The sequence below is a fragment of the Lynx rufus genome, unplaced genomic scaffold (assembly GCF_022079265.1).
Source record: "Lynx rufus isolate CCGP_SWC_20201006 ecotype Redwood Valley unplaced genomic scaffold, mLynRuf1.p SCAF_4, whole genome shotgun sequence".
Taxonomy (NCBI): Eukaryota; Metazoa; Chordata; class Mammalia; order Carnivora; family Felidae; genus Lynx; species Lynx rufus.
Genome location: NW_025814856.1, coordinates 3747837 through 3768621, shown reverse-complemented (window position 1 = coordinate 3768621; position 20785 = coordinate 3747837). Strand labels below are relative to the sequence as shown.

The 20785-nt window shown below is 46.6% G+C and overlaps 1 protein-coding gene across 2 annotated transcripts; it reads left to right on the top strand.

The window, feature by feature from the left end:
* Positions 1-15230: 15230 nt before the first annotated feature.
* CD70 (CD70 molecule) lies at positions 15231-19194 on the top strand. 2 transcript variants are annotated; one of them, XM_047097086.1, is made up of 3 exons: positions 15231-15398; positions 16266-16299; positions 18256-19194. In XM_047097086.1, exons 1-3 carry the CDS (start codon positions 15231-15233, stop codon positions 18645-18647), a joined length of 594 nt encoding a protein of 197 aa, XP_046953042.1. In that variant the 3' UTR covers positions 18648-19194. The 2 variants fall into 2 exon arrangements, with proteins under 2 accessions (XP_046953042.1, XP_046953043.1); XM_047097087.1 differs by lacking the exon at positions 15231-15398 and adding an exon at positions 15539-15697.
* Positions 19195-20785: the final 1591 nt, after the last annotated feature.

The window sequence follows — 20785 nt, the reverse complement described above, 5'->3', positions numbered from 1 at the left end:
GGACGCTTAACCGACTGCGCCACCCAGGCGCCCCCCTTACTAGTATTTTTATTAGAACTTTTGCATATAAGTTTATAAATGAAATTAGTGCATTCTTGCGCATTTTAGTGGCCATATGTGTACATTCATGCTGAGTGGGTATATAGGAGTGGGTTTTCCTATGCTCTACTTTATTAAATAATACCAGTTTTGCAAAGAAGGTGTCACTACATCATCTCCACCCACCAAGTGTGAGAGTTCCCATTGCTTTATAACACACCAACGCAGCGTTGTTGGCCTTCAGTTTTCACTGTTCTGTAATGGGATACACCTTTTGTTCTTTTGTTTTGTTTTGTTTTTTAGAGAGAGATTTCATTTTTAGGGAATATCTACACCCAACATGGGGCTTGAACTCACAACCTCAAGATCAAGAGTCACATGCTCCACTGTTGGAGCCAGCTGGGTGCCCCCAACCCCCTTGTAGTTTTAAATTGCATTTTCCTGATGGTTAATATGGTTCAGCACTGTCTCCTGGTCATTGTCCATTTACATATTGTTTTATGTGAAGTATTGGGTCACATCTTTTGGCCCTTTTTTAATTGGGCTGCCTTTTTCTTTTTGATTTATAGGAATTCTTTATATAATCTGGAAACAAGCCCTTTGTCAATTATATTTCTGCAAATATTCTCTCTCTTGCTCTGTGGATCACCTTTTCATTCTCTGAACCGGTATCTTTTGAAAAACAGAAGATCTTACTTTTAATATACTCTAAGAATAATTTAATTTAATTAATTTACTTTAATATACCCTAAGAATAACTTAATTTAATAATAAATTTAATATCTTCCTTGACATTTATAGTGTTTTTGTGCTCTGTTTTTAAAAATCTTTGCTTACCTTAACATAAATATTGTCCTACAAGAATATAAATATTCTCTTTCTATAAGTGTTATTGTTTTACCTTCACTTTTATTTTTTTTTCAACTTTTTTTTTTTTTTTAATTATTTTTGGGACAGAGAGAGACAGCATGAACGGGGGAGGGGCAGAGAGAGAGGGAGACACAGAATCCGAAGCAGGCTCCAGGCTCTGAGCCATCAGCCCAGAGCCCGACGCGGGGCTTGAACTCACAGACCGCGAGATCGTGACCTGAGCTGAAGTCGGACGCTTAACGCTTAACCGACTGAGCCACCCAGGCGCCCCTTACCTTCACTTTTATATTTATAATCTACCTGGATTATAGTTCATCCTAGTACTAATACTTAAATTGTCTAAATTACTGTAGCCTTATGATAGGTCTTACTATCTGGAAGGGTAACTCTCCATTTTGTTTCTTTTCTTGAAGATCATCCAGCCTATTTTTTTTAATGTTTATTTATTTTTGAGAGACAGAAAGAGACAGAGCGTGAGCAGGGGAAGGGCAGACAGAGAGGGAGACACAGAATCCAAAGCAGGCTCGGAGCTGTCAGCACAGAGCCCAAACTCAGGAACCCGTGAGATCATGACCTGAGCCCAAGTCAGACGCTGCTTAACCAGCTAAGCCACCTAGGAACCCCATCCAGGCTATCTTGGGTCATTTGCATTTCTTTGTATCGTTTGAATCGTTTGGTTTGAATTGGTATCACCCACCCACCCACGCACTCACACATAACACTCACACATTCGTTCCCTGATGAGATTGCACTGAATGTATAGATCAATAGATATTGGTGTAGAATTAATGTTTTCACAATATTAAATTTTCCAACCCATGATCATAGTATATCCTTCTTTATATTTAGATTTTACTTAATTTCCTCAATAACGTCTTACAGTTTTGTGTGTAGAATTCTTGCACTACTTTCCTTAGATTTAGTCACAAGTATTTGATGTTTTTTGATGTTCTTGTAAACGGCATAATTTTCAAATGTCTGTTTTTAGAGATGTAGGTACACAGAAATGCCACTGATTTTGTATTTTTATTTTATATCCAGTGATCTTGTTAAATTCCTTTATTAAGTCTGTATATAGGCTCTTTTAGTTTTCTACCTGCACAATAATGTAATCTAAGTAATGACTTTTATTTCTTCTTTTCCAATCCTTTTGTTTCTTTCTTTTATTTTATTGTACCGTCTAGGACCTCAGTGCAATATTAGTAAGAAGTGGTGATGGCAATCCCGATTTCATTTGCCCACCTTCAAGTATGTTGTTTTAGATATTTTGTTGATATTCTTTAGCATATTAAGAATACTCTATTTCTAGGGGTGCCTGGGTGGTTCAGTTGGTTAAGCATCTGACTTCACCTCAGGGCATGATCTCACAGTTCGTGAGTTTGAACCCCACATCAGATCCAAGCCTGCTTGGGGTTCTCTCTCTTCCACTCTTTCTCTGCCCCTCCCCCACTCGTGCTTTCTCTCTCAAAATAAATAAATAAACTTTAGAAAAAGAATACTCTATTTCTAGATCACTTCAAGTTTTTATCATTAAAAAATGTTGAATTCATTAAATGCTTCCTCTGTATCTTTTGAGATTTTTTCCCTTTATTATGTTCATGTAATGAATTATAATTATTTTTAATGTTAAACCAAATTCTCATTTAAAAGGCAAATGCACAAAACAATAATCATATGTTAAAGAGAACACAACAAATAAAAATGCAATCTGTGACAATAACAATATAAAGAGGGAGAGACAGAGATGTGTAGCTGAAAGTTATTTGTATACTATTGAAAACAGGTCGGTATTATTAAAACTAGGTTGCTATGAGGTTAAAATGTTCATTGTAATCCCCAAGATAATCACTAAGAGAATAAAATTTTTAAGACAAGAAACAAAAAGAAAGAAAGAAAGAAAGAAAGAAAGAGATAGGAAAAATAAGGGAAATCGAACTGGTACACTACAAAAAATTAACTAAAACTCAAAAAAGCCAGTAATGGAGGAAATGAGGAAAAATATATATAAGACATACAGAAAATAGACAAACTGCAGAAGGAAATCCTTCCTTATCAGTAAATGCTTTAAATGTAAATGGGTTACACTTTCCTATTAAAAGGCAGAGATTGGCACCTTCGCAAAAAGAAGAAAACAACAACAACCACAGTCCATCTGTCAACAAGAGACTCACTTTAGATGCAAAGACACACAAGGGTTTAAAGTAAAAGGATGGGAAAAGATATTTCATCCAAATTGTTCTGAAGGAGAGCTGGGGAAGCTTATATTATTGTCAAACAAAATAGACTTTAAATCAAAGAGATCACAACACACAAAGAAGGACATTTTATATTGGTGAAGGTTCAAAACAGCAAAACAATATAATAATAATTTAAAAAGGAGATCCAAAATATATGAAGCAAATTTTGAAAGAATTGAAGCAAGACTAGACAGTAGGACAATGATAGTTGGAGACTTCAACACACCACTCTCAATATTATTACAACACATAGAAAATCAATAAGAAAATAGAAGACTTAATGCTATAAACCAGTTAGACCTCACACACATACAGAGCACTTGGCCTAATACACTAACAGAATACACATCCTTCTCAAGTGCACATGGAACATTATTCAGGATAGACCATAAGTTATACTACAAAACAAGTCTTAATAAACTTTAAAGGACTGAAACCATATAGAATATTTTTTTGAATCACAATAGAATGAAACTAGAATTGAATAGCAGAAGAAAAACTGGAAATTTCACAAATATGTATAAATTAAGCAACACAATTTTAAACAGCCAATGTGTCAAGAAATAAATAATAAGAGAAGTTAGAAAATATCTTAAAATAAATGAAAATTAAAATACAACATACCAAAATGTATAGGATTTAGCAAAAACAGTATTAAGAGAAAATTTATAGATGTAAATGTGTACATTAAAAGAAAAGATCTCAAGTCAATAACTTCAATGCACACCTTAAGAAATTAGAAAAAGAAAGGCAAATTTCAACCAGAGCTATCAGAAGAAAGGAAAAAATAAAGGTTAGAGCAGACATAAGTAAAATAGAGAATAGAAAAACAACAGAGAGAATCAATAAAATCAAAACTTGATTCTTTTAAAAGATCAGCAAAATTGACAAACATTTAGCTAGATTCATGGGGGAGAGAGAGGAGAAAGACTCAAATTCCAAAATCAGAAATGAATGTGGGGTCATTACTACTGATTTCACAAAAATAAAAGGAATTCTACCAAACATTTAATGAAGAATAAACACCAATGTCTCTCAAATTCTTCCAAAATAAAAATTGAAAAGGAGAGAACACTTCCTAATTCTGAGAACAGCTTTACCTTGCATCCAAAACCAAACAATGACATCACAAGAAGGAAAAACTATAAACCAGTAACCCTTATGAATATAGATATAAAAACCCACCACAAAACACTAGCAAACCAAAGCCAGCAGCATATTAAAGGGATTATACACCCACGAACATGTGGGATTTATTTCCAGAATGCAAGAACGGTTCAACACAGAAACATCAATCTGTGTAAGATACCAAATTGATAAAATGAGGAGGGAAAAACATATTGTCATCTCAAGTCATGCCAAAAAAAAAAAAAAAAAAAAAAGCTTTTGACAAAATCCAGCACCCTTTTATGACCAAAACACTCAATAAACAAGGAATACAAGGGAACTTCCTTAACATAATAAAGGTTATCTATGAAAAACCCACAGTGAATACCATCCTCAATAATGAAAGATCAAGAATAACACAAGGATGTCTACTTTTGCCAATTCTACTCAACATGGTACTGGAAGTTCTAGCCAGAGCAATTAGGCAAGAAAAAACAAAAGACCGCAGACTCCAAACTCTGAAACCGGAATGTGTCATCTGTAAGAGCCACAGTGCATTGCAGGAAGAAAAGAGAAGGCTACCCTCCCACCAGGAATCCGAGAACCTCACACATGAGTTTTTTAACCAAAACTAGAGGCTGTTTATTCCCAGGGACTCAATATTCCCCCTCAACATTTTTTTTCAGATTTACTTTGGGACCCACAGGGATAGGTGGGCCTTATACTCACAAGTCAACCTCCAAGCCTAATACATTTAACAAAGATGGAAGCATACATGTTTTGGGAGAGGGAGAGTTTCAGCATTCATTCAGAAAAACAAAGGGGTTTGTAATACCGAAGACCCAAAAACAGGTCATGAAGTTATATCAAAGGAGAAAAGTATTAATGATCCCTTCGTTAGCTGAAACCTTTAAGTTTGAGACATGTAACATGAAATTTTGCTGGTTATGGAGAAACTAATTATGTTATTGAATCCTGCCCCCTGGAGATGGAAATTCACATGTTTTTTGGGTTTTTTTTTTTTGTTTTTTTGTTTTTGTTTTTTTAGGAAATTCACATGTTTATAGCTGCTACCAATTGTGCTATAAATATGCCTTTTCCACCATTGTTCATTGTATTGTTTTCTAGAGCCACCATAACAAGGGACCACAAACTCATTGGCTTAAAACAACAGAGATATATTCTCTCACAGTTGTAGAGTCCAGAAATCCAATACCTAAGTCTCAGCAGGGCCATGATCCCTGTGAAGACTGTAGGGGAAGATCTTTCCTAGTTTCTTCCAGCTTCTGGTGGCCATCCTTGGTTTTCTTTGACTTGTAGATGCCTCACTTCAGTCTCTGGCTTTCTTCATATGCGTGTATGTCTATGTTTCAGGAAAACTCAGTTTTCCTCCTATGTTTCTCCTTTATTCTCACTCTGCTACCCCACTCATGGCACTTCCGAAGCAATTCTCAGATACCAGCTGGGTGTCCTGCAATTCCAGTAAATTCTGACACTATCTACCTGAAGATAGCATCCTGAAAGATTCTCCCCAACTTCAGATGCCAATCTGACCTACTGGCTACAGATCAGAGGTTCCAGTGACCCCCCCCCACACTTCTATTAAAATTTGCTAGAGCAGCTCACACATAACTCAGAGAAATATTTTACTTATTAGGCTACTGCTTTATTATAAAAGAATTAACTCAGGAACAGCCACAGACGGAAGACATGCCCGGGACAAAGTGGGCGGAAGGGGGGGTGGGGCTCCTATGACCTATCTGAGGGCACCACACTCCCTAGTCCTTAGACAATCTGTTGGAAAACGAGCAAAAGACCGGAAAAGACATTTCACTGAAAATGATATCTAAATGGCCTGTAAACACCTGAAAAAGGGGCGTCCAGCTTCACTGAGCATCAGGAAAATACAATTTAAAACCAAAATTAGGGGTGCCTGGGTGGCCCGGCGCAGGTCATGATCTCTCAGTCTGTGACTTCAAGCCCCGCGTCAGGCTCTGTGCTGACAGCTCGGAGCCTGGAGCCTGCTTCGAATTCTGTGTCTCCCTCTCTCTCTGTTCCTCCCCTGCTCATGCTCTGTCTCTCGCTCTCCCTCAAAAATAAATAAAAAACATTTTTTAAAATTCTTTTTAAAATTTTAAAAAACACACAAGAAGATGGCACTATTCTTGTGGAATAGGAAATGTGTGCCCTTTAACAATGTCTTACCATATCCCCCACCCCACCTCTGGCAACCCCCATTCTAATCTCTGTTTCTACAAGTTTGACTATTTTAGGTACCTCATATAAGTGGAATCGTGAAGTATTTCTGTTTCTCTGTCTGACTTGTTTCACTTATCATAATGACTTCGTGGATTATCCATGTGGTCACAAATGGCAGAACGACTTCTTTTTAATGACTGAATAATAATTCCATAATATTTATATAATACACCTTCTTTATCCACTCATCTGCAGATGAAACTTGGATTGTTTCCATGTCTTGGCTATCATGAATATTGCTGCCATAAAAACTTTTTAGTGGCAAAAATTTCCATCTCCATCCTTAGCAGGAGCACACTGGCACATTCAAGCTATGCTAAGATTTGACCCTAGTGTTGACTCAGTGGCCAGGAGAGAAGGTGGGTTTTTGCAGGGGGTGGGGGGATGGGGGGCATATTAAAGAGAGTGTCCTGGAAGACACCAGCCTATTTAAGACTTTTGCATAATCTTCCAACAACAGGGATGGGGCCACTCTTGTGGGTCCAGAGGCTCAGGGGAATGTGGAGTTTGATTTGCAACTGCACCTGCCCAGGGACTTGAAAGTCTCAGTGTCCTACTCATTCCCCATCAGGACCCTGACTTTGATACCGGAAACTTGCTTCAATACCAACAACAACCTTCGCTGAAATTCTGCAACCCTTACCATTATGTTGTGAGTTTCCTGCCCAACTCTGCCTGCCCTTGGCTGCAGGTGAGGACCTTTCCAAATGCTGCCAAGGAGGCCCCCAGACTCTCACCCTGCACCATGAATTGGTCACGAATATATCTGAGTCTCCTCTTGTCTCTCTTCAAAGCATCAGTGTCACTTAGCAGTAGCCATCCAATTCCAGTCTTTTTAGTTAGTTTTCCCCCTAACTCTCAAACACCAGAGATGTGGCACGAACATCTCCTTCCTCCTGTATTACATCTCAGTTTGTCACTAGTGAAAGTGTCAACACACTGCCTGAGGCTGGGAGTCGGGAGGAGCTCAGCAGTCCCCCTATCGCCAGTGATGGAGTTGGGTACCCTGTTCCAAAATCGCTTTTAGAGTCCTCCTTCAGGATAACTTTTGGCATCCAATGTTTTTGCTTGGGCTCCCTAAAACCATATCCTGAGATGAGAGTTTCTGTGCATATGGTTTACCGAGGGAGGTCTCTCAGGAAAAACCTGTAGAAGAGTGAAGGAACCAGAACAGGACAGGAGGAGAAGCTGGCCATAGAAATGTGATTGCAAGAGAAGAGAATCTGCCTCAGCCCGACCTCATAGGGAGCTCTGAGGCATGGCAAGCACCACAAAGACTTTCCCACCCAGAGACACAGGAGGTGTGGGCTCTTATATCCCTAAATCATTCGGTCTTTGGCCAAGGTCTACCTGCAGGGTGGGGTGAAAACAACTTTCATAGTGTCCTTAAGCAAAGCAACATCTGTCAGACAAGATCAGTCTGTTGGAGAAAAAAAAAAACAACAACAATGGTGTCATTAGCAGCCAACATGCATAGCAGCTGGAGATGGGGTGCCATGGCCTAGCAAAGGGCATGTGGGTAGGGCACCCACAGCACTTGATGCTTTTTGTCTAAAACCCACTGGAACATAAATTCTATAGAGCAGAAACTTTGTTTTCTTCACCATTGTATCCCCTGTGTCTGTAACAGTGCCTGGCACAGAGTAGGTACTTATTAAATAGTTATTGACTGAATGTTTCCTAAGACAAGATCCATGAGGCATGCCCTGACTCAGAGGGACTCTTGCTTGCTTTCTATTACTTGGCCCCAAGAAGAGGTAAACAAATTAACGATTAAATAAAAAATGCTTAGTGACACTAAAAGCATGAACCATGAAAGAGAGACCCAGTGGAACTTACAAAAATTAAAAACATTTGCCCTTTAAGTACACAATTAAGAAAATGGGGGATGGGGGGAACCACCACAGAGAGGAAGAAAATATTTACATGTTTTATGCCATGCATCTGGAAAGGAATGTGTACCCACCATATATCAAGAATTGTTACAACTCAATAATTAGAAGACAAAACCTCAGCACCCCCCAAAAAAAATTGTTAAAAATTTGGACAGCTGGAGGCACCTGGGTGGCTCAGTTGGTTGAGTGTCTGACTTCAGCTGAGGTCATGATCTCACAGCTTGTGGGTTCGAGCCCCACATCAGGCTCTGTGCTGATGGCTCAGAGCCTGGAGCCTGCTTCCGATTCTGTGTCTCTCTCTCTCTCTCTGCCCTTCCCCCACTCACGCTCTGTCTCTCTCTGTCTCAAAAATAAATAAATATTTAAAAAGTTTTTTTTTTAATTTGGACAGCTGTGTCTTAAAGAAGATATACTACAGGTGGCAAATGGACATATGCAAAGATGCTCAATATCACCAGACATCAAGGAAGTGCAAACTTAAATGATACAAATTGCCATTAGAATGGCTAAAACATGACCAACCAGACCAAGTATTGTTGAGAATACGGTACAACTGGAACTCAACATGAGATGGTCACTTAGGAAAACACTTGGCAATTCCATACAAAGTTGAACATACTCCTACCATATCACCTGCAGTCCCACTCCTAGGAATTGACCCAAGAGAAATGATTTCATGCCCACATAAAGACCCACACACAATGCTCACAGCATTGTTATCCATAATAGCCCCGCCCCAAACTGAAAACAACACAAATGCCCATCAGCTGATGAACGCACAAGTGAATGGAATACTACTCAGCCATAAAAAGGCACAGAATATTGATACACATAACATTATGGATGAATCAAAAACACTATGCTAAGAGAAATACATCAGGCACAAAAGAGTACAGACTGCAGGATTCCATTTATATGAAACTTTAGAAAAGGCAAAGTCAGAGTGTCAGGAAGTAGATGGGTGGTTGTCTAGGGATGTTTTGGGAAAAGCAAATACAGAAGGGTCATGGGGTAACTTTCTAGGGCAACAGACGTGTTCTAGATCTTGATTGTGGTATTGTTCTATGACCTTATGTATTTGATAAAACTCATCACACTGTACGCTTAGAAAGGGTGAATTCGATTGTATATAAATTATGCCTCCATTAAAAATAAACCTTCACACTGATGGTGGCAATGACAAAAAGACAGAGTCTGGAACTGGTCTTGACAGCCTCACTGAGTGCCTAACCAGATCAGCAAACACACATTTCCAACGTCTTATTCTCCAAGAAGAGTACTTTTCACAACAAAGGTCATCACTGTTGGTCAAATTTCAATTTCCTTGTCACTGAAACAATGATCTGCAAAACAAGAGGGTGACCCCCCCCCCCAGGCCACAGCTCTCCTGCTGATGACATCTTGATCACACAGATGGTGTAATCACCTGTTCAGATTCTTCGAGAAACCTGGGGCTAGGCAGTCCAGCTCTTCACAGATCCAGAACACTGAATGTGAGACTAGGTCAAGTTGTTAGTGGCAACGTGATGAACCTGGAGACGGTTATGTTAAGTGAAATAAGCCAGATGCAGAAAGACAATCACATATGATCTCATTTAGATGTAGAACCTAAAAAGTCTCACTTGTATAACTAGGGAATGGACCAGTGGCTGCCAGGTGCTGGGGGTAAGGGGGGCAAAGTTGGTCAAATGGTACAAGCTTTCAATAACGAGGTAAGTAAGTTCTGGGGAATCTAATGTGCAGTATGATTAATATAACGACTAGCACTGTGTTGCATGCTTAAAATTTTGTAAGGGAGTAGGTATTAAGTGTTCTCACCACACACAAAAAAACAAAGCAGATAGTAACTGTGAGGTGACAGATGTGTTCATTAACTTGAGGGTGGTGATCATTTCACAGTAGAAACATGTATTAACTCATTGTGTTGTGCACCTTTTTTTTAAAAAATCACATCGTACAATCTAAACACATACAATACATAGTTGTCAATCGTATCTCAATAAATCTGGGGGGGGCGGGAAATGTTTAAAAACCACATTCGTTTGTTGTTGAGGTTTGAGCTTTGGCTTTTTGGTAGAACTGCCTGCAGAAACGTGCCCCAGCCATTCCCCCCCCCGCCCCCATCTCTGTATCTCTGTATATATGTGTCACTTCTCCCATCGAGTCATACAGTCTACTACTTCCCATTTCCTTGAGTCTGCGTTGATCTGATTTACTTTCACCAAAAGAATACAGTGGAAGGGACACAGTGCCACTTCCTGGTTGAGGTCCTGTACAGCAGCTTCTAGAATCCAGCCACGGTGGAAAGGAGCTTGGGATGACTTTGGAGGATCGCTTGACCCTTAGCATTCGGGTCCACAAGCACACTCCTTAGTATTTCCCCTGAGGAGTTGAAAAACTTACATCCACCCGGAAACCTGCACACAGTTTTATTCATAATTGCCAAAACTTGGAAGCAGGTGTATAGGAGGTGAATGGAAAAAGAAACTGTGGGACATCCAATGTCACATTATTCAGCGCTAAAATCAAATGAGCTCTCAACCACGAAAAGACACGGAGGAAATGTAAATGCGTGTTACTGAGCAAAAGAAGCTAGTCTGAAAAGGCTACACACTGTATGATTCCAATTCTGTGACATTCCGGAAAAGGCAAGGCTCGGAAGGAAAGTGATCTTAAGTCCCAGCATCCAAATTGTTCCCCCGCCCCCTTCCCAGGGGCCTCTGGCCCTTTCCCTCCCCAGCTTAGTCAGAAGAGAAGTAGTGAGGGGAGGTGGAGAGCTAACTGGCAAGGGGAGGGAGCCAGCCACTTGCTTGAAGGGAGAGAAGCTCTGGTTTCAGAACTTCCTCAAACATCCCACACCACCCAGCAGAACTACACCGTCCAGAGAGCATTCGATCGATGGAGCCTCCCTCGTGTCCCAGCCAGTAATTCAGAGCAGCAGGGGGGAAAAACCCCGGGGCTTGTGAATGCAAATGTGTGATCGAACTCCGGCACACCCTCCCCCAACCTCTTTGCTTGGCGAACGGCTGCCCGCGTCCCTCTCTAGCCCTGCGGCTGGAAGATGGAAGTCAAGGCTAGACATGCGTGAACGTTCAGAAAGGCGACCCCTGCTTCTCACAGGCATAAGCCCTCGATAACGAATGCATCGTAGGGTTGCTGGTGTTTTCCTTTTTGTTACTACAAATCGCACCACCATCGAATTTATGCGTGATCATCTGAGTTTGTGATGTGTGAGAGTGTGCTTATGAAAGAAAATCCTTGAGGGGCACCCGGGTGGCTCAGTCGGTTAAGTGTCTGACTTCGGCTCAGATCATGATCTCACAGTCTGTGACATTATCTCACGGTCTGTGAGTTCGAGCCCCGCGTCAGGCTCTGTGCTGACAGCTCAGAGCCTGGAGCCTGCTTCGGATTTTGTGTCTCCCTCTCTCTCTCTCTCTCTGCCCTCCCCTGCTCACTCTCTGTCTCTCTGTCTCTCTTTCAAAAAAAAAAAACATTAAAATAATAATAATAATATTGGGGCGCCTGGGTGGCTCAGTCGGTTGGGCGGCCGACCTCGGCTCAGGTCATGATCTCGCGGTCCGTGAGTTCGAGCCCCGCGTCGGGCTCTATGCTGACAGCTCAGAGCCTGGAGCCTGTTTCAGATTCTGTGTCTCCCTCTCTCTGACCCTCCCCCGTTCATGCTCTCTCTCTGTCTCAAAAATAAATAAACGTTAAAAAAAATAAAAATAAAAAAAATAATAATAATATTAAGGGAAGAAAATCCTTGAAGTAAAACCAATGGCAGAAAGGGAAGGTGCATTCTGGTATCTTGACTGATTTTGCTAAACCCCGTCCTTGCAAAAGGTTGGATCCGTTTCAGATCCCAGGTGTAAGGATGCCACACAGTCTGGCAAAGCGGCAAATCATTCAGTGCTTTGATCTTTTACCAACTCACAGATGAAAACGAAAAAGTGTACCCCACGGGCTTTTAACTTCCAAATTTCTTTTGTTATGAAAAGCGAGCGTATCATTCGATGTTGTTTCATGTGTATAGGCATTTCTTTTACGAGCTGGCTGCTTCTTCTGTTTCATGTTCCTAGGGAATATTAGTCATTTCTTGAAGACATCGCTTGTAAGATATTTATACCTTAAAGGAAATCAATCGCCATCAATGTCTTACCAACCTTTCCTTGTGTTTTCTCTTGCTCCTTAATTTACGTGTGTGTATGCCTTTCAACTTGGTATTTTTAATGGAGGAATTTATTCACTTATACGTGAAACAGAGCATCATTCTTTTTTATGCCTTCTTAGTTGCTTTTTTAACATGCTTAACAAATCACTGCCCCGGGATGAATTTTTATGAATTTACCACATTCGGCATTTTCATGTTTCTTTTTTGCCTTTTCACGCTTAAATCTTTGATTCAGCTGGAACTTACTTCAGGTTACCCATCTTTTAAGCGTTTCTGTCAATCAGCGATGGCTGTAATTTGCACTTCATTGTTGAGAGAAGTTGACGCCCTTTCTCTGGGTTTATGCGTCACTTGAATTCCTTTCTTTGCGAATCATTCGTTTGTGTCCTCAACCGTTCTTCTGAGGCGTGTTTCGAGGGAGAAAATAACCGAGTCGGAGCGGGCCTTTACTGAGCGCTTGCCATGTGCTTATACGACGCTACGGCCTTGCACACATCTTTCTTCTGAACCACATCATGGTCCACTTATGGTCGGGGGCGTTGGCCCTTAAAAGACGATGAGGGCACGAGTTTCCCAAACTTCGAAGCTAAAATGTGACATTCTGAAGACTGGAATGCAGGTGTGTTGGGGGACTGCAGACTCCTCGTACTTGACTACACCCTCCGCGGCATTTTTGCCGTGGCTAGATGGAGGCGGGGAAGGGACACCAGTGGGACCGCAGGAAACCATCAAAAGTCCGTTGTGGGGAACATGATGTAATGGGAACTGGAAGGTTCTGGAGATGGGGTTAGTGGGTAAAGCTAGACTTTAGAACCCAGCAGGGGTGTCATAGAGTAAGAAAGAAGGTTGGAAAAAATTCTTAGGATCATGCCCCTATACTCAGGAAAGCTTGAGTTGGGGGCCCCCATGGGGAGGCTGCCAGCTGAATCCCCAGACATAATCCTAGAGAAGGACATTGTTTTAGTAGTTGGGGTCCCCAGTCACCTGCATCCCGGGGATTCTGGACATGTTTGACTCCTTTTCCCTCTCTCTCACCTGCCTCCCCGCACCCCCTGCCCCCATCAGCCGATGTGGTTGCCTCAAGCTCTGACTTCTGTCCTGTATCCATCCTCCAGACCAGGCCTCCATGACTCCTCACTTTGGGATGAAATTTTCCAATTCTGGGGTCTACAGGTAAAGCTTCTGAGAACACAGCCCCAGGCGCTTGTCAACGGCCGCTGAAGCAGCTTTCCTGCCCCGGGGGCCGGCGAGGGGTTAGACTCACTGATACCGACTGCTATTGGCACAATCCTATGAGCCCAGGTGATCTCTCAACATCTGGCAGTGGTGCCATTATCATTGGATTCTTTCTTTTCAATGCTTTTATTTTGGTGGTGTTGTTTGTTTTTGAGAGAGAGCGCGCAAGCAGGGGAGGAGCAGAGGATTCGAAGCGGGCTCAGCGCTGACAGCAGCGAGCCCCATGCGGAGCTCCCACTCCCCAACCGTGAGCTCACCACCTGAGCTGAAGTCGGATGCTCAACCGACTGAGCCACCCAGGGGCCCCCAAGGTTACTGGATTCTTGTGGCTGCCACAACAAAGTGCCACAAACGGGGCAGCTTAAAACGAAAGGTATTTATCCTGTCACAGTTTGAGAGGCCAGATGTCTGAAATGAAGGCGTCCGCAGACCTCACTCCCTCTGAAGGCTTCAGGAAAGAATCCTTCCTTGCCTCTTCCCGGTGTCTGCTGTTTCGGGGCAATCCTTGGGGTTCCCTGGCTTGTAGATGAACCGGTCCCTCTGACGTCCACCTCCACGTCACATGGCCATCATCCTTCTGTGTCCCTGTGTGTGCCCTCTCCTTTCTTTGCAAGCTTGCCGTTCTTTGGATTTAGGGCCCGCTCTAATCCACTATGACCTCATCTAATCGTAACCGCGAGGATCCTGTTCCCAAGTGAGGTCACATACCACCTGAGGTTCTAGGTGGACATGAATTTCTTGGGGGGAGGGAGGGGGACACTATTCAGCCCACTGCAGACCAAGCAGAGGCCACTTCTGAGAGGACGAGAAGGCTGAAGGGTGATGCGGGGTGTTTAGCCGAGCAGGCCACCCAAGCTCTCCTAAATTCATCTGCGTCTACTCTCTTCCTGGTGGGCAGGTCAGTCACGTGGCCCCATCGCGTGCAGGGAGACTGGGAAAATGGAAAGAAGCCCCTGGATATGTGGGGAGCCTCCCTGACCTCTCTGGCTGCTGGCTGTACCCCTGGTTTCCCCCTACACACGCGCACACGCGCGCACACACACACACACACCCGCTCCCGCACAGCATCTGGTCCACAGGGGATGCTCAGTGAAGGTTTGTTGAATGAATGAATGAATGAATGAATGACTGTGAGGAAGGTGAGGACAAGGGGCCACATCAGAAGACTGAGGGGCTCCGTGGGGCGGTCGGATTCCTGGCATACCCCTCTGCGAGCTGGGGGTGGGCAAACGCTGGAGGGGATTTCCCTGCCCGGCGAACAGCTCAAATCCCTCCCCTTTGCCGGACATCCCCAGAGTGGGGTGGGGCGGGTCTCTGGCAGGTTCGGGCAGGCCGAGGCCCCCGAGCCGTGAGAGCGCTGAGGTTTCCGTGCTCCCGGCTCCCTGGCTCGCCCCGCGCCCCGCCAGCACGGGCCCCATGCAGCGCTGTCTGAGAATCATGGTGCCGGAGGAGGGGAGCTCCGGCTGCCCGGTGCCCCGCCTGTCCTGGATGTCGGTGCTGCGCTCTGCCGCGATCCTGTCTCTTACCGGCGTAATGGCATACTGCTTCCTGCGCGTCCAGCAAGGGCAGCTCGAGCCGCCTAAGGTGCGTAGAGAAGGGGGGGGGGAGGAAGATGCAAACCTCCCACCTGCTCGGCGGAGCCTGGGGACCTCTGGGTGGGGCCGGCTCTGCGGGGGCGCAGAGGAGGGAGGCGAACCACCAGGAAGAGAATGGGATCGAAGCAGAGGGACCGTGCGTTTGGGCGCAGACGGGCGAACGACCAAGAATACATAAAATTAAAAAAAAAAAAAAATCCAAATGAGATGGATAAAAATCGTCCCGGAAGGTCTGGGTGCGAAGAGAGATGGAGACCGAGCCGGCTGTTGGGGCACAGCTGCCTGGAGGTCCGGGCTGGGGTGGGGGTGGGGGGGGGAGCGGGGTGGGGGCGCGGGGGATGTCAGTCGCGCCCTGGAGGTAAGTCCCGGGTGGGGATCCCGGAGTGGGGAGGTCGCAGCTAGGAAAGGAGCATCCGATGCGGGCATGGAAAGTGACTCGTCTTCGGTGTTCCCCAGCGAGCTGACTCAGAGGCTGCTGGGGGCTTCACGAAGCCGGGAGGGGGGTGGGTTCGGGGCCTGCAAGGGCAGGGCGACCCGCGCCGCTCACCTGGGAGCCCCGACACCCACCACGGGGACCCCCTTTGGAGGCGACGCAGGCCGGGCGGGGGGAGGGGGGGGCTGTGCAGCCGAGAGAGCAGGTGTAGGCTGTTAGTTCAAAGTACTTCCTCTTTAAAAGATCTTTTTTAAAAAGTCACAACTCAGTCCAGCTGTTTGAGAAGCGGGTAGGAAGATGAGCAGAGAAAAGAGACGTCTTGATCTCGGTCGGGGACGGTGCGGGGTGGTGGGGGGCGGGTGCGGGGACGTAAAACCTCCGTGCTTCTGTGCTCACCACACGTGTTCTCTTCTGTTCTATCAGCGGGACATGGCTGAGCTGCAGCTAAATCACACAGGTAACCGCGAGTGCATGTGTAGAAGGGAGAAAGAGAGAGGGAGAGAGAAGGAGAAATTGAGATAGACGGAAAGAGAGAACAGAGAAAGGGAGAGAGAAAGGGGGGGGAGAGAGAGAGAGGGAGGGAGGGGGGAAGAGAGGGGAAGAGAGAAAGGGGGAGGGGCGAGGGAGGGAGGGGGAAAGAGGGAGAGAGAAAGGGGGAGGGGGATGGAGAGAGGCAGGAGAGAGAGGAGGGAGGGGGGAAAGAGAGGGAGAGAGAAGGAGAAATTGAGCTAGAGAGATGGAAAGAGAGAACAGAGAAAGGGAGAGAGAAAGGGGAAAGGGGAGGAGGAAAGAGAGGGGGAGAGAGAAAGGGGGAGGGGAGAGGGAGGGAGGGGGGAAAGAGGGGGAGAGAGAAAGGGGGAGGGAGAGAGGCGGGAGAGAGGGGGAGAGAGAAAGGGGGAGGAGAGAGGGAGGGAGGGGGAAAGAGGGAGAGAGAGAGGGGGAGGGGGGAAGAGAGGGAGAGAGAAGGAGAAATTGAGCTAGAGAGATGGAAAGAGAGAACAGAGAAAGGGAGAGAGAAAGGGGAAAGGGGAGGAGGAAAGAGAGGGGGAGAGAGAAAGGGGGAGGAGAGAGGGAGGGAGGGGGGAAAGAGGGGGAGAGAGAAAGGGGGAGGGAGAGAGGCGGGAGAGAGAGGGGGAGAGAGAAAGGGGGAGGGGAGAGGGAGGGAGGGGGAAAAGAGGTAGAGAGAAAGGGGGAGGGGGAGAGGGAGGAAGGGGGAGGGAGAGAGGCGGGAGAGAGAAAGGGGGAGAGAGAAAGAGGGAGGAGAGAGGGAGGGAGGGGGGAAGAGGGGGAGAGAGAAAGGGGGAGGGAGAGAGGTGGGAGAGAGAGGGGGAGGGGAGAGGGAGGGAGGGGGAAAAGAGGTAGAGAGAAAGGGGGAGGGGGAGAAAGGGGAGGCGGAGGGGGGAGAGAGAGGGAGGGAGGGGGGAAGAGAGGGGGAGAGAGAAAGGGGGAGGGGGAGAGGCGGGAGAGAGAGGGGGAGAGAGAAAGGAGGAGGGGAGAGGGAGGGAGGGGGGAAAAGAGGTAGAGAGAAAGGGGGAGGGGGAGAAAGGGGAGGTGGAGGGGGGAGAGAGAGGGAGGGAGGGGGGAAGAGAGGGGGAGAGAGAAAGGGGGAGGGGAGAGGGAGAAGGGGGAGGGAGAGAGGTGGGAGAGAGAGGGGGAGAGAGAAAGGGGGAGGGGGAGAGGCGGGAGAGAGGGGGAGAGAGAAAGGGGGAGGGGAGAGGGAGGAAGGGGGAGGGAGAGAGGCGGGAGAGAGAAAGGGGGAGGGGGAGAGGCGGGAGAGGGGAGAGAGAAAGGGGGAGGGGGAGAGGCGGGAGAGAGGGGGAGAGAGAAAGGGGGAGGGGAGAGGGAGGAAGGGGGAGGGAGAGAGGCGGGAGAGAGAGGGGGAGAGAGAAAGGGGGAGGGGAGAGGGAGGGAGGGGGGAATGAGAGGGGGAGAGAGAAAGGGGGAGGGGAGAGGGAGGGAGGGGGGAATGAGAGGGGGAGAGAGAAAGGGGGAGGGGAGAGGGAGGAAGGGGGAGGGAGAGAGGCGGGAGAGAGAGGAGGAGAGAGAAAGGGGGAGGGGGAGAGGGAGGGAGGGGGGAATGAGAGGGGGAGAGAGAAAGGGGGAGGGGAGAGGGAGGGAGGGGGGAATGAGAGGGGGAGAGAGAAAGGGGGAGGGGAGAGGGAGGAAGGGGGAGGGAGAGAGGCGGGAGAGAGAGGGGGAGAGAGAAAGGGGGAGGGGAGGGGAGGGAGGGGGGAATGAGAGGAGGAGAGAGAAAGGGGGAGGGGAGGGGAGGGAGGGGGGAATGAGAGGAGGAGAGAGAAAGGGGGAGGGGAGGGGGAGGGAGGGGGGCGGGGGGTTAGGTTTCGACAGAGCAGGCTTGGACATTTGGTCCCTGAACGTCTGTCCTCCCACGTCCCTGACGCTGTGCCGCCAGGACAGCGGCTGGACCACAGGCTGCGCTGGCAGGGAAGTCCGGCCTTGGGCCGCTCCTTCGTGGATGGCCTGGAGCTGGACGACGGCGGGCAACTGCGTGTCCGGCGCGGCGGGGTCTACAGGCTGCACATCCAAGTGACGCTGGCCAACTGCTCCTCCTCCACGCGGGCCGCCCGGCCTCCCAGGGCCACGCTGACGGTGGGCATCTGCTCCCCGGCCGCCCACAGCATCAGCCTGCTGAGGCTCGGCTTCCACGGAGGCTGCGTGGCCGCCTCCCAGCGCCTGACGCCGTTGGCTCGCGGGGACACGCTGTGCACCAACCTCACGCTGCCTCTGCTGCCCTCCGCAAATGCTGATGAGACCTTTTTTGGGGTTCAGCTGGTGCACCCCTGACTGTTGCGCCCCCTGGCCCAGATTTGTCGGAGAGTGTGTTTTCTCTCTCTCTCTCTTTTTTTTTTTTTCCTGTCTCTTGTAGAAGCTTTTTTCTTGATGTGTCTCTGTAATATAGTGATGTATAACATCTGATCGGTCTCAATCCTTGCTGCTAGCTTAAGCTTTTGGAATTTCCTGTGTGGCCAGCGGTCTGGGTGCCTTTTGTTGTGTTAATGAGGTGACTTTGGGGAAAGCCCTGAGGTCACCTGGAGAGGTGGGAGTCGGAACTGTCCCTTCCCACTGGCCTGACCTCCAGGGAGGGGAGAGAGGCTGCAGACAGCTCAGCCAGCAAGGGCAAGTGATTTAACCAATGGCATCCGTGTCATGCTCAAAAATACAGAAGGATGGGGTTAGAAGCTTCTAGACTGATGAGCGAGTGAAAGTCCTGAGAGGGTGCTCACCCGTGGAGAAAACACTGAGTGAGGTTGATGGAACATCACTCACCACTTCTGGTTAGGCGCTGCCTGACTCATACTGGTTTTTGTTCAAATAAAGTCTCAAAAATGTTGATATGCCTCAGTTTATCTTTTAACAGATCTCTATAGTACTTGTCACCTTTGAACATATTAGAAGAATCCACTTACTTATTTTGCTTGTTGGCTGTCTTCCCCCCACATCCCACTGGAATGAAGACGCCATGAGGCCAGGGACTGCATTCTGTGCCAGTCACAGCCAGAGCCCCACGCCGAGGGAGTGCTTGGCACGTAATTTTGAACGGAGGAATGGATTCTGTCAACTAGAAAACCACCATCACGAGCCCACATAGCAATGTGCACACTTAGCACCCACATCATGATTTCTAATACCATTCCATGAAAAAGGAATTGGAGGGAGGAGGGGAGCGGGGGGGGGGGGGGTGGGGTGGGAGGGTGCCTGGGTGGCTCAGTGGATTAAGTATCTAACTCAATTTTGGCTCAGGTCCGTATCTCACGGTAGTGAGATAGAGCCCCTGGTCAAGCTTTGTGCTGGGCATAGAGCCTGCTTAAGATTCTCTCTCCCTCTGCCCCTCCCCTGCTTGCAATTTCTCTCTCTCTCTCTCTCAATCCATCTCTCAAAAAAAAAAAAAAAAAAAAAGGAATCGGGGCTCCTTAGAGAAATGGCTGATTATAGGAATAGGACAAAAAAAATATGTATGATGAGAATGGTGCATTGGTAAGTGGCAGAAATAAGGATGAGAAAGAAAGAGAAAGAGAGAGACCTGGGTGGCCAGACCAGTTAGGAGTTGGTTAAGCGTCCAGCTTTAAAAAATTATGTAAAAAAGAAAGCAAAGCCATATTGATCTGTGTATGTCGAAGGAGCACAGAAGCCAACTGACAAAGCCCCCAGTGGCTAAAATTAGAACAATTTGAGCAATAAAATAAATAGAATAGTATCAGATTATAATTCAGAGTATGAAATAAATATCCATGAGTCTATATTGATATAAATAGGTGATTCAATATATTTGTAAGTGGGGAAGGGCCAAAACCTTTGTGCAGAATTTCAAATAATTTATGTTGTTTACCTTTAAAATAAAACTGCCAGGGGCACCTGGGTGGTTCAGTCGGTTGAGCGTTGGACTCGATTTCAGCTCAAGTCATGATGCCAGGGTCATGGGAGCGAGCCCCACATCCGGGTCCTAGCTGAGCACAGAGCCTGCTTGGGATTCTCTCTCTCTCTCTCTCTCTCTCTCTCTCAAAAATAAAAAAAAAAATAGGGGTTCCTGGGTGGCTCAGTCGGTTAAACATCTGCCTTCAGCTCAGGTCGTGATCTCATGGTTTGTGGGTCCCAGCCCTACAGTGGGCTCTGTGCTGTCAGCACAGAGCCTGGAGCCTGCTTCAGATTCTGTATCTCCCTCTCTCTCTCTCTCTCTCTCTCTCTCTCTCCCCTCCCCTGCTCATGCTCTCTCTTTGGCTCTCAAAAATAAATAAATATTAAAAATTTTTTTTAACTGGGGCGCCTGGGTGGCGCAGTCGGTTAAGCGTCCGACTTCAGCCAGGTCACGATCTCGCGGTCCGTGAGTTCGAGCCCCGCGTCAGGCTCTGGGCTGATGGCTCAGAGCCTGGAGCCTGTTTCCGATTCTGTGTCTCCCTCTCTCTCTGCCCCTCCCCCGTTCATGC

Bases quoted from the DNA above. Each gene is read 5' to 3' on its own strand.
- CD70 (XM_047097086.1), top strand. From the start codon at position 15,231: ATGCAGCGCTGTCTGAGAATCATGGTGCCGGAGGAGGGGAGCTCCGGC. The intron at 15,399-16,265 runs GTGCGTAGAGAA...CTGTTCTATCAG, and splicing joins GGCAGCTCGAGCCGCCTAAG to CGGGACATGGCTGAGCTGCA. The intron at 16,300-18,255 runs GTAACCGCGAGT...CTGTGCCGCCAG, and splicing joins GCTGCAGCTAAATCACACAG to GACAGCGGCTGGACCACAGG.